Source organism: Propithecus coquereli, unplaced genomic scaffold (genome assembly GCF_000956105.1).
Source record: "Propithecus coquereli isolate 6110/MARCELLA unplaced genomic scaffold, Pcoq_1.0 Scaffold89, whole genome shotgun sequence".
NCBI lineage: Eukaryota > Metazoa > Chordata > Mammalia > Primates > Indriidae > Propithecus > Propithecus coquereli.
Genome location: NW_012155173.1, coordinates 1,877,445 through 1,891,080, shown reverse-complemented (window position 1 = coordinate 1,891,080; position 13,636 = coordinate 1,877,445). Strand labels below are relative to the sequence as shown.

Sequence of the window (13,636 nt, the reverse complement as noted above, 5' to 3'; positions counted from 1 at the left end):
CTTCTCTCCTGGAGGCTTTCCTTGTATGACCTTTAGGGAAACCTATTTGCCTGAGATGCTGGACAGGAGAAAGAGTTGAGACTTCAAAACGTGTGAACACAGACACAGCCCGAACGGCTGTCTCAGGTGACAAAGCCTTTCCTCTACCCCGTCATTTCTCCGTGACCCAGCGCGGCTCCCCTGCCACACTGGGGAGTGCCTGCTTAACGCAAGGCGAGAGCACCAGGCAGGACTGTAAGAAGAAAAAGCAAAGGGAAGTCATCTTTAAAGGCCAAAAGGGTACATAAAACATAATAAAATACAACTGTTTCCTTTAAAATTTTTAATGGACAGGAAATGGTATAGAATAACTGCCAAGTCGCATAAATTAACTTTTTTGTTAACATTTGTGATCCCGGAAAGAACACACTATCGGCCAATGCAAACTGCACGGGCGTTTCCATCAGTCGTCGTCCGGGCGCGTGACTGAGGGTGGGCCACGGACCCATCTTCACATGGTCCAGAAAAAAAAGCGGCTGCCATGTTTGGCAGGCTTCAGATCGTCCTCGATCTCATGGTTGGGCGCTGGTCTCGGTCTTGAGTGATAGGGATTCTCTGGTAAAGGTCGGTCTGTTTTCACTTTGGTGACCTGGGAAGAGTGAAGAAGGAAGAAGCAAAGTTGGAAGTTAGGCGGGAGGAGTCTGGGGCCATAAACTTGCCTCCTGGTGTCTCCTCTCTGCTCCTGCCACCCCAAGAGCTCCCTGACTTAAAGCCCAAGAAAATCACATGCAGACTCATTAATCTTGAATAAACACTTGGGACAGCCTACTTTATGTCATTCCACGTGATAGAAGCTAGAGATACAGAAGGGAACAAGATACCCACTATCCTCAAGGGGTTCACAATCTAGTGAGGGAGACAGACAAGAACATCAACCAAGACTTCCTAATTACCATATTACCTAATGACCACGATGGAGACATGAACTTCATGTTACAGGAGCAAGGACTCTGCACATCTAACCCACCCTGAAGGCTACTGGCTTGGACTATTTCTGAAGAGGAACATTTAGCTTAATCCTGAAGTTTGAGCAGGAGCTAGCTAGGAAGATGAGGGAGGAAAAGACATTCCAAGTAAACAGTACAGGCAGGCATGTCTCTGGAATGGCCGAAGCGAAGAATGAAGGGAGATGAAGCACCTAACCAAGCACTGATTAGAAATGACGCTGAGCACATTATTCCACTCCATTTTCACATTCCTGGGAGGCCATGTTGCAGGGGTTCACTGAGGTCCCCTAGCTAATAGTGGAAGAACTAGTACACAAAGTCAGGTCTGCCTACTCCAAAGCCTGTGCTTACCAATACCATACTACACTGGTAGTCAGGGGCCAGATGATAAAGGCCTTTGAATGATATGCAAACCACATCTGTAGGCCAGAAGGAACAGAAGCTAGCCTGGAGAGGTGAGACTAGAAGTGGGGAGCTGAGCCAATAGGCCAGGAGAGATGAAGTACCGAACTGCAACAGGGAGAGAGACAGAAGACAGTTACACTCACATTACCCCCCGATGGTCACAAAGATCTCAATCAGAAAGCCAGCAAAAACTGTCCTCATTCTAAAGATAAAGAAACAGGCCCAGATAAGTGGGAAGACATAAGGCCATAGTTATCAACAGTTTTCTGATTGTTACTCTAAGCCACCCCATATAATATGACCAGATTCATCTTCCAAGATGTATGAATTCAGAAACCATTTATTGTGAACAGAGCTTTCAGGTACATAATCACACAATTACTATTATAATTACCCTATGAGGCATTGTCATCTCTAGTTCACAGATGAAGATCAGGGAAGTTGACTTGCCTCAGGTAAAGATACACAATGTCAAGAGCTAGAGCTGGAGCCCAAGTCTTCAAATCCAGAGTGGCTTTTTGTTTATTTGCTTTTGAAACAGCTTTCCCATCTCCCTGCCCTGATTAGAGATCACTAAAGGTTCCTAATGCTTGACACTAATTCCTAATGCCTCTGGTTAATATCTGAAGCTCTTTTAAGGAATTCAAGATATTTATGAAATAAATCTAGGAAAATGTTTCTCAAACTTGGCAGTAATTAGGACCCCTTTCAATGACAAATTTTTGAGGAAAGAACAGAAAAGCAACTTCCTCTTCTGCAACATCCCCCAAAAAGAAAAGGAGCAGAGGGATGTGGTCAAACTAAATACCAGGTAAGTAACTTTGGGCAGCCTACTTATCCTTCAACTTCCTGTCTATAAAATGGGACTATAAGTGCTCACAGAGTTATTGGGATGAAGTAGGATAATATACGTAAAATACCTGATGTATAGTAGGTACTCTATAAAATTATTTTGCTATTATCAGGATGACAGAATTACAGGTGAGAGAAAGCAATTCTGCCTAGGAAAGTCAGAAACTTCAAAGACAGACATGACATCTGAGCTGAGAGTGGACGAGTAAGAATTCACCAGGGGAATGTAGGAGGGAGGGGTAATCCAGTGGGAAGAGAATGCAAAAGTGAATAAAGCTAAAATTTAGGCTTTATGCAGCTGATAATCACATTTCTAGACAGAGACTGGATACTGAATTTAAATATAACTAAAACAATAATCCTTTTAAAGAAATACAGTTTTGAAAAGAGTTAGGACAACAATATTTTTTTATTTTACAGGGTTTTTAAAAAATATATTAATACAAAGATTCAGGAATAAATATCCTTTGTTAATAGCATGACTCATTAACTCTCCTTTCATGAGTCAGAAATGAGAACAGGTAGTTTTATTTGTTACATGTATAAGTTCTACCACTTTCCAACTCAGAACCATCAACTTTAAAATAATTTGTTCAGTGTTTCAGAAGAAGATACCTGAAGTAAAGATAATCATGCCAGACACACACACAAAAAACGTGCTAAGCCATTACTCTACTTATGACACCAAACTTATGTATTAACAGACGCTATACACAAAAAGAAGGGAACTAAAGTTAATTGTGGACCTGTGGGCCCAAACACTATGCTAAGGATTCGCATAGGCTCTCTAAAGTATACCTCACAGAAAAATATGGATTATTCTTGGCCCCATTTTATAGCTGCAACAGGACAGGAAATATAAAGCAATTTGTTAAGATCCCATAGCAATTAAGTAGTGGAATCAAGATTCAGATCTACTATCTGTCTCCATTCAAACATGAATTTTTCTCAGCACCTTTCTACCTGTGCTGCCCCAGAGGGAATGGAGAGTGTTGAGGCTCAAAAAGCACGGACGGGTCAGATCACAAAGGGCCTGCATGCATGACATGGAGGAGATGCTTTAACTTGCAAGCAATGGGAAATTATTGTAAGGTTTTTAAAAAGAAAGTGATATATGATTTATTTTCCACCCAGATAACTCCTATCATGAAGCTATAACTTTATCCTAAATTCTTTAATCAAAGCACGCACTGTCTTCTAAAGCCCAAATTGATCCACCCTCCTTTCCCAGAAATTGACGTAGCCCAAGTTAACTCCAGTCCAAGAATAAGATAACACAATAAGAATGGTGAGAGGATGCAAAAAATATTCCAGGAGATGCTAATCTATAGAAAGTGATGACTGTACAGATTAAGAAAGAACAGGGAGTGTAGAGTAAAGACATGCAGGTTTCTAGCTCTGATGTTTCAACAGATGGTGATGTCACAACTAAGATAAGAAATACAAGAGAAAGAGTAGAAAAACATACTTTTTAAAATACAGGCATGTTCCTTTTAAATCTTAGATATGTTCCCAAATACTGTCATATAACCCTGATCCTATTTCTCCACTGAATTCTGCAATAACCTCAATGTTGTTTTCAACTGAGTGTTTCACTAACACTTTTGTTGATCCTCCTCTACTCCCTTCTGCTCTCCCATTAGCTAATTAACCAAAAACAAATCTATACATGTGGGAAGATCTATTTAAACTAATATTTCTACTAAAAAAAAAACACCTCCTATCTGGATTGTGTATAAGTACTACCTAATCAATCTGGTAAATTTGGAGTTCACATATCTGTATTCAGAGACCCTCCTCTGACCACCTCCTGCCTTTACCCCAGCCCTGAGTCAGAGTGAGACTTCCAGCTGGAGTCTTTTTTACCTTAGACAGTTCTCCCAGGTCAGGCCGCACCCAGCCCAGTTTGTCCAGCACACACTCGTCAAACTTTGCCTGCTGTTTGCGACAGTGACGAAATAACTGCTCGCCGGAATAATCGATGCAGGTCCAATATTCTGTAAAAGGCTCTGCACAGTGACGCTTTATCTGCCTGGAACAGAAGGCTAAGTTAGGGGCAGCTCTTTGCAAAACAATGAAAACAGAAAAGTGAGGAAAAAACAGGTCTCAGATACACAGCCTTGTTTTTTGAAAGGTATGGGAGTGAATATTCTAACCTCACTTATAAGACAACTTCAGTGGCCTCAAGTTGAGAACTGATAGGTAAACAAAAAAGATTTCTGAGGCAAAAAAATCTAATTTCCTTATGCAGCAAGCAGAAGAGTATAGCCTAAGGCACATGTATTTTACTCCTCTCTTGGGGCTTATTTATCTTTTTCTTTAGACCCAATTGTAAAGAGTATCAACGTAGCAAATTTAGAAGAGAAGGAGGCATAATCAGAGATGGGCGTGCTGATAGAAGTCCAAGGCAATAGCAAAGAAGGAGACAGAATTATAAAAAGCAAATACACAAACTAACAAGCAGAAGACAGATGCTGGGATCGGTGTAACTGCCCTCCACTCCTCAAAAGCTTAAGGTCCTCATTCTAGTAACGCACCGAACAAAAATAGAAATTAATCCTTGTTATCAAGAAGAAAGTTAAATTACATTTGGGGCTCTCTGTTAAGAAGCAGGGTAGCATATAATTCATTTTGTGGCCATCAAATGGCTGGGGAAATGTAACTTTTGTGTATAAAAGGGATAAAAGCTTCAGTTATTTTGCAAAATTCCCCTTCTCTTATCATTCAACCCCGCTAGTAATAAAATAAATGCAAAATTCAAGCAAGAATAAAATACCATCATTTTATGTAAAAGCCATATTTGAGGCAGTGGAAGGAATTCAGAGCATCTCCTTCCCCCAAAGGAATAATAATTATCAAGTGCTTACTTGCCATACTCCAGGAATCTCTCGACACATGAATCTTGTTTAACATGTCTCAGGAAGGCAGAATCTCAGAGATGGTCTAAGGATGTACATAGTGAAAAATTTGCTCTCCGTTCCTGCCTGACAGCCACTCAGTTCCCCACCTGGGGGCCCACCAATGTCACCAGTTTCTTAGGTGCCCCTTCCAGTTACTATAAGCATAACCTGCACCCACCTAACCTCTCGAAAATCACTCTGGTAGAAAGCTACTACTTCCGACGGGAGCTCTGTATTCCTCCAAAATGCTGCAGCAGAAGGGTTGTAAACCACTACTCTAGTAGTAAAGACTCCTGTTCAGGACCTTGTCACCCACACCTAACAGACAATTATCTACTAATGCCTACCACAAGCAACTTCAGCAGTGAGAAATTCCTCTCATGGAGGCAGTTAGGGACCTTGGGAATTTGTGAAATCTAAACACTTCCCCCTTAAAATGTACTACCTCTGATTCGCCAAAGTTCTCTTAAAAAATAAGAAAAAAATTGTTTTTATTTTTAGAGAAGGGGTCTCAAACTCCTGGCTTCAAGCGACCCTCCCACCTCACCCTCCCAAGCAACTGGAATTACAGGCATGAGCCACTATGCCCAGCAGAAAATAAAATTTTGTTAAATAAATAAGCACACAAATTCAATCTTACTAGTAATCAAATCAATATAAATTCAAGCACAACAAAATACCACTTGCACCTACCAAATATTTAAATAATATGCATACCAGAAAATAGTGCCGAGGACAGCATAAATTGACCCACCTTAAAAAAAAAAGGCAATAAAGTTCAAGAGCCATAAATAATGTTTAAAGCCTTTTATAGAATAATCTCACTGCTAGGAAATGTATGCCAAAAAATTAATTAAAGGATGAAAAAGAGCTATACACATAGGTAACCACTGCAGATTTATCCAAAAAAAAAATAAAGATCTAGTGAATGCCTGCTAACAACAATCAACGATGATGTTCGATAAGAATTGGTTATGATATAATGGTTGGTTTATCCACTAATGGAATATTATACGGCCATTAAAAACTGATGATCATGAAGACTATATAGTACTTGAAAGAATGTTTCCAATAGTTTCAAGTGAATAATGAATTTTTAAATGTATACATGCTATAATTATAATCACAAAAATATCTTCACATGGAGACAAAGGCAGCAGAACCAAGAAAGAAGGAAAGCAGCTATTGTGCTAAGGTATTCAATTTTTTCCTCAAATGTCATTGTAGTGGACATCTGTGGTTTTTGCCTAGCCAGCATTCCTTCCCTATTCTTCCATAACATCCTTCTAATTTTCCTTTGGGGAACAACCCCTCCCTGTCTCTCAGCAATGTGGTTTGGATGAAGCCAAGTCTATACCCCACTCAGGCCTGACCAATCAGAGCGTTTTATCTCCTGAAGCACAACTGGTTCAATGACATGCATACAAGGCCAGCCAGCCAGGGCAATCAGATTCAGTCCAGGAACCTCTGCTCACTTCTGGAGGAATGACACTCTTTGCCTAGGTTTGCTAAGCAAGTAGAATAGCAGCCTGAAGTGGCTGGTGGCCATTTTTGCGAGGGGAGAGCTTTGAAATGAGGTCAAGAGAGAAAAAGCAAAACTAAGAGATTGTGGGAAGAAGAGGAGAGGCAAAAAGACATAAGTAGTTGTGAAATTATTTAAGCCCTTGAATCTAAGCCTGCCTGATGCCAGGTCTATTTCTGGACTTTACAGTTACAAGAGCTAATTCCCTTTAAATGGAATTTCTATATCCCTTTTAATAGAGTTTTTACTAATATGGTTGTTAAAACATTTTTCTACAAATACACAATTTAGATTTTTTTTCTTAAGTATCAAGCACAGTCGTCTACCCAAAACCTGACTCTGAACACACTTTTGTTTCCATCGTCATCGTGTTCTACAGTGAACCTAGCGAATGCCAGCTGACAAGCACTGTGCCGAGTTGTTTTTATGTGCCTTTTCAAATTTTTTTGCTGCAATATTGTATAAGATAGGTATTATTTTACAATTTAGGAATTAAGATTCACGGGGATTAAAGAACTTGCCAGATAATAAAAACAAAACCATTGATTGTTTGCCTCTATCTGATTTCAAAGTCTATGCACTTCCTACTAAAATTATCCTTCCACTTTATTACCTGGATGTTCACTTATTCATTTAAGACTATCTTGATGTTTCAACCAGGTAGGCATTGATACCAAAAGACTCTTACCTAAAGAAGTCCAAAGCACACTGGTTGACCAGCTTGCCTTCGTCTAAACACCGCCTCGGATCCTTCTCTTCCCAGCGGCAGAGCATGAACTCCTTGTTGGGCTTATCACACTGAGCTCCATAGTGATGGGCCGCAGCTTTAAGCACAGCAGAACTGACTTTCACCTGGGGAAGGAAAGATGGAAGACAGACCACAGACTGTGAGCCAGAAGATCACTTTCTCTACTTTATGCTGGTCAAAACAGAGAACACAAAGGTGGCACTGTTCTGACTTTACCAAGAAAATTAAGGACCGGGGGCTGTCATAATTCTTTACGATCTACAGTGCTTTAGAGATCACGAAACTCTTTCACATATATTGTTTTCTTCACCTTTACAATAATATTAAGTTGATATTATCATCCCCATTTGAGAGATGAAGAAATGGTAACCCTAATAGAGTCTTCAGATATTCATGGTAGACAGAATGGCTCTGAAGGAGAATAGAGGCTTCTGGGATGTAGAGGGAGGAACCAACTCTGGGGAGCTTTGCTCAGTTTCTGCTCCAGGAATAAAATTAACGGTATAAGGATACAGAAAATTCCCAGAGGACTAGAGAATCACAGAAGATGAGAGACTGGAAGGGATAAGAAAGCACATGTAGAAAGCAAGTTATTTTAACTAATAATAAAGCACTAAACCTGCAAATTTTAAAAAATGATTAACTTAGAGCATATCCAAGGTTGCCAACCCTGTAACTACGCCCACCATTCTCCCTCACTCACATTTCAGTACGTTTTCTTGAGAAGAAACATGGTGCAGTTGCAGTTAGCTCATAGAGAATTGCAAACAGTCAGGGCCTATCTAACAGCTGCTGCAGCAAGGGTCCTCCTAGCCTCTTTTCTGCACTATCTTTTCCTATACCAACACTACAATGTTTTAATGACTGTAACTTCACAGAACATTATATTACCTGGGAGAACCATCCTCCTCATCCTTCCTTTTCAAAATTATCTTGGCTATTCTTTCAGATGAACACCAGCCCCAATTTAATTTGCATTTGAATTTCATTGAATTTAATTATATATTAAATTAGGGGGCAATGGGCACTTCTATAATATTGGGTCTCTGCTCGAATTTCATGTCCCCAGAGAGCCTTTCCTTAATCATCCTATATAAACTATCATCAGTGGTCATTCACGTGGTCTACATGTGACCACTAGAATATAAGCTCCAAGAGGGCAAGGATTTTGCTTTCAACAGAGCTCTAATACTGCAAAAATGTCAATTCTCCCTAAATTAAGTGATAGTAATTAAATGTAACGTTTACTATGGTACACCAAGCACCCAAAATTGGCACAAGTAGCTGCTGAGCACCCACTCTTTGCCAGGCAATTAGGATACAACAGTTACAAAAGAGATATGAATACATGAATTACACCCTCTCATCCAGAATACTGCATTTCTCTCCATTCATTCATTCAGGTCATTCTTGTCCTTCAGTTAAAATCATAGTTTCCTTCACACAGGAACCTTGCACATTTCTTGTTTATTCCTCAGCATTTTAGCATTTCTGATACTACATAAATAGGATATTTTTTCTATTAGATTTTCAAACTGTTTACTGATTGTTTGTACATTGCATATTCTCTCTAGCCATCTTACTGAACTCTTGTAGTTCTGATACAAAACTCAAGAGAATTAACAGAAAAACTAAACTACCATTTACAAAGAGAAACTGTTTTCCTTCCTTTCTGTTATTTTTATCTTTTTTCTTCTTATTCTCTTTTCCTATCTTATTGCTCTAACCAAATCCTTCAGAATAATTCAGATGAAGGGCAATGACAGCAGCAACCTTGCCTTTTTATAAACTTTAAAGCATAGTTTGGTAGGCTATTTGCTGTCGGCATCTGGGATATAGTTGTTTGGATATTCCTTGCTAAGGAAGTTTCCTTCTAATCCTAATTGGTTTTGCTTTACTCTTGTTTTCCCCACCAGGAAAATCTGAAATTTTTAGGCTTTTTATTAATCTATAAAGGTAACACAGAGCATTAACGGATTATCTAAAATTGACCTACTGTATTTCTAGAATAATACCTAATCTATCATAGTGTATTATTCTTTAATACACTCCTGGATTTGATTTGCAAAATTAAGGATTTTTATATGAGAATGGTCTATAATTTTGTTTTTTATGCACTTTACACAGCTAGGTTAAGTTATTAATAAGATAAAATGCAAGGAAAGATGAAGAGAGTAATTCATCTGCACATGACAGACGAGAATAAATTTATGACTATGTCTACTAATGTTACAACTTTACAATTATCAAAGCAAAGGTAAAGTTATAATGTAAGTGAAATTTGCCATGATGATTCTAATAAATTTATGTTAAAAATCTGTAAAGTTTTTACATTAAAGTTTTTGAAAATAAAGGAATTTATTTAATTGAGTGGTACACATTTGCTTGCTTTACTACCTATAAACAGCTGGAAGAATAGAAATCAACACTCAAACTTATTTTAAAGCTTAATATATTTTGAAAATTAAGTTAGCTATATTGACTTCCTTATCAAATGCCTTGAAATATCTTTAAATGGCCAATTATTCAAATGCCCATGGCCATCGTGCCCAAAAAAGCCTGCAGCATTATTTGTTTTACTTCCCTACAAACGTGAAGGTCTTAATCAAAATGAACATGAACACCCATGTCGCTGAGCATGTAAAACACCATCCCTGTCACAGGGAAATCACGTATGGGAACCACTCATTGAATCTATTTCCTAACGGATGAAAGAAAGAGATATAATTGAGAGGATACAGTGGGTCAGCAGCAACCCCAGAACTGGAACACAGAGATTGTGACCTCCGATCAGGCTTTTCCCCTTTACGTCACCATCACTGAGGTGGCAAAGAACTTGAGATGTCACCACATCCCCTCACCTGCTTCTTCACTAAGACTGATGAATTCCAACAGAACAACATCCTTTCACAGCTGCTTACCGTGAATACCCTCTCAAATTCATTCAGCGCTCTTTGTCTCAGAAACACCGAACTCAACATCCTTCCTCATTTATTCTCACAACAGTCTCACTGCACAGCAGGATTAGAGTCTGCAGGTGTTGCAAGTGAGACAGAGAAAGTCACAATCTATAGCCAATCAATCTCCTAGTCCTGTTCTTGCTTCCTTCAACTATGTCTGCACCTCTTTTTATAGTAACTAATTTATACCATGCCTTATATTTTCCTTAACTTATGTAAAATGGAGAATGATACTTATTTTATAGAACTGTTATAAGGATTAGTTAATACATTAAAAAATAAGAACAGTGCCTAGCACAAAGTACATCATAAACATTAGCTATTATTTTTATTTTTACTCAGAATTATCTGTGTGCCCAAGGAGTTTCCAGCCCAAAACTTCTGACTACTTTTTCAATGGGAATGTGTCATAACTCCTAAGTCAATGAGGTCCAAAATGTGTTTCACTTGCTCCCCAATCCTGCTCTTTCTTCTCACTTCCCCAGTCCTATTGTCAGGTTACAAAGCTGACATTGATTCCTGCCTCCAATATCTAATCCATTGCTAAGTCTGATCAATTCTAGATATACTTTTTCTTTCCTGTTTGTAAGCACAGTCACCAATTAGGTTGGAGTCATTAATACCTTCCTCAATTTTTTTAACAGCAACTGAGATTAATCTCCCTGCTTTTCTTTTCCTCTCTTCAAACCATTCTTCAGAGCTGCTGGCGTATCTTCTTCCTAAATGACAATTCTTATTTTACTCTGCTATTAAATTGTAATAGCAACCAAAACCTCAAAGGATTCAGCCTTAACAGCGGAATAAAGCCTGAACTTATTACTGGGTCTTCAAAGCCTTCTGGACCCAAACTATCTTGCCAGCCTTCTCACCCACAACACTTCAAAAAGGGACTATTTGCTGTTCTCTGAAAACACTGACCCCACCATGCCCAGAACCCCTTTTTGGCTGCCTGCATTTTCCCATCTCCTTACCTTTGCTCGGATCTTACCCTCATTGAGAGAGTGTACTCCATCTCCGCCCATAAATGTCATTCTTCAAATGCCATTTAGCTGTCTTGTATTATGCCCAAGAAATGCTTTCTCTATTCCCTTTATAGCCTCAGATAATTCTACAGCTGGAATCACCTCACCTTACAAATAACTGTCTGCAAATGCTAAAATCCACTAATCAAGGTGGCCTACCAGTCACACTTAGATAACTAGATAACTAATCTAGATCCAACTTCAAATCCTCTTTTCTTAAATCACATCTGCCCCTCTTTCATAGTATTTAATCATACTTTGTCTTGTATTTTAGTTTATGTAATTATCTGTATCTCAATTCAGTAAGGCAAATTTATTCCAGATATAGAACACTTGAATGAAATAGAACCTCAGATGTTTGTTGAACCAAATTAAAATTCCAACAAAAAATACAGCAATTCAAGATTAACCCAGTGACGCAGTGGGGCAAGAAACAAAAGATCAACTGACTCCATGGTAGCGCCCCTCCTGCCACCCCATAGTAAATGTCACTTTATTATCAAGTCCCTGAACATAGCTAATAATTTCCTTATCTGAGAAAAATAATAGTTGCCATTCTCACAGGCATAAAAGAATATTAAATGAAGTAACGAAGGTAAAACACTTAACACAGTGCCTGATATACAATTTCTGGCACTTAATTTTTAGTCTTGCCCTCCCTCTCCTTTAATATAGCCTGTTCTTTCTACTACCCAGGCCTGCCATCACACCCATCAGCCTTAAAGCCTTAAAGCCTTCCTCCTCTTCCCACCACCTCACTCACAGGATAAAGTCCAACTGCTTGGTCTGGCCTTGTGGACGTTGCCTCCAAGCCCTGTCTCAGCCCAAGGTACCTCTCCACGCTCAGCACCTGCTGCTTCCCACCAACACTTAGGTCACATCAAACAGCACTTGGCTCCCTAAACACACAAGGTGTGCTAAGCCTTCTTACTCTTTTGAACTTTTGCCCATAACATAGTAGTTGAAAAGCATGGGTTTTAACATCAGAACTGGGTTCACATTCCAGCTCTACCACTTAGGATCTATGTGACCTTGGGCAAATCTCAGGGCTTATTCTCAGGGCCTATTTCCTCATCTACAACATGGAAAGATCGATTTTATTAATATATATATATATATACACATACACACACACACACACATATGTGTTCTACCTTACAGTGTTGCTGGGAGGAAGTCAATGAATTAAGGCATGTAATCAGCATCCTGCCTGGCTTCTAGAAAAGGCTTGATCATATTAGCTTTAATTAGTAGCATATGTCTTCACATCTCATAGCACTAACTACATGATACTGTAACTGCCTCTTTACGTGTCTGTCTCCTCAACAGATTACCAACTCTATGAGAGCAGGGAGTATATCTCTTACTTTCCAGTGTATGTGCACGTGGTAATTATTCAAGTATCTCTTGAATAAACGAATGCTTTAAATGTGTCCTGTTACCAAACACCTTCCCAAGGCTATGAGCAAATTCATTCTCCAGTATCTCATTTTCCCGCGGCTTCCTGGCTCCGCTCTAATGCACTCTGCACTGATGACATCACTTTAAGGTGACTGTCTCTCTCCCTTAACTGTGAGCACCTCACAGTCACTCACTTCGAAGAAAGGAAGCTTTGAGGATCAAGCAACGTAAACTAAGTGACCCTGGTTGGTGCTTAGTAAAAAGTACCACTATTATTCACGGAAAAGCACGTCACTGTGTGGACAGGGTTCTAGAGCCACTGCCGGATGCTACAGGGTGGTGCCGGGGGGCGACTCCCAAGGCTGTGGAGAGGACGTCCGGGGGAGCCCCGTGCATGTGCTGGAGGGCGGGGGAAGAGAGACCCGGGGCCCAGGGTGCGCTGAGGTGAAGCAGGGCTGGGCCCAGGCCCGGGAAGCTAGCTGCAGCCCTATGCCACGCTTGCCTGTCCTCCGGACGAGCCTCACCTCCTGCACTTTCAGCTCCTCTAGAGTGGGCAGCTCCACTATCCCCGGCATGACGGCTGCAGCCCAGACCCTGATGAGGAGCCGTCGACCACGTCGACCCCGTCTCCTTGAACTCCCCTTTCCAGCGCCGGTGAGGCCGCACAGCACCTGCGCATGCGCAGCCGACGGCACGCAGGCGCACTGCTCTGCCCAACCGTGAGCGAGGGAGCGTGCGCAATGCCAGGAAGCTCTGCGAGCTCCGCGGGGCGGGGCTTCGAGTCGGCTCCGCCCAGCCTTCCCGGTTGTCATAGTGAGGCCGCATCCACTGAGACTCCGG

At 40.3% G+C, this 13,636-nt stretch overlaps 1 protein-coding gene across 1 annotated transcript; it reads right to left on the bottom strand.

Annotated features, from left to right (window-relative positions):
• Positions 1-307: 307 nt before the first annotated feature.
• Positions 308-13,509, bottom strand: NDUFA8 (NADH dehydrogenase (ubiquinone) 1 alpha subcomplex, 8, 19kDa). The gene is made up of 4 exons (XM_012664435.1): positions 13,321-13,509; positions 7,354-7,517; positions 4,110-4,275; positions 308-628 (listed from the first exon to the last, which is right to left on the bottom strand). Exons 1-4 carry the CDS (start codon positions 13,369-13,371, stop codon positions 491-493), a joined length of 519 nt encoding a protein of 172 aa, XP_012519889.1. The 5' UTR covers positions 13,372-13,509; the 3' UTR covers positions 308-490.
• Between the last annotated feature and the right edge of the window lie 127 nt (positions 13,510-13,636).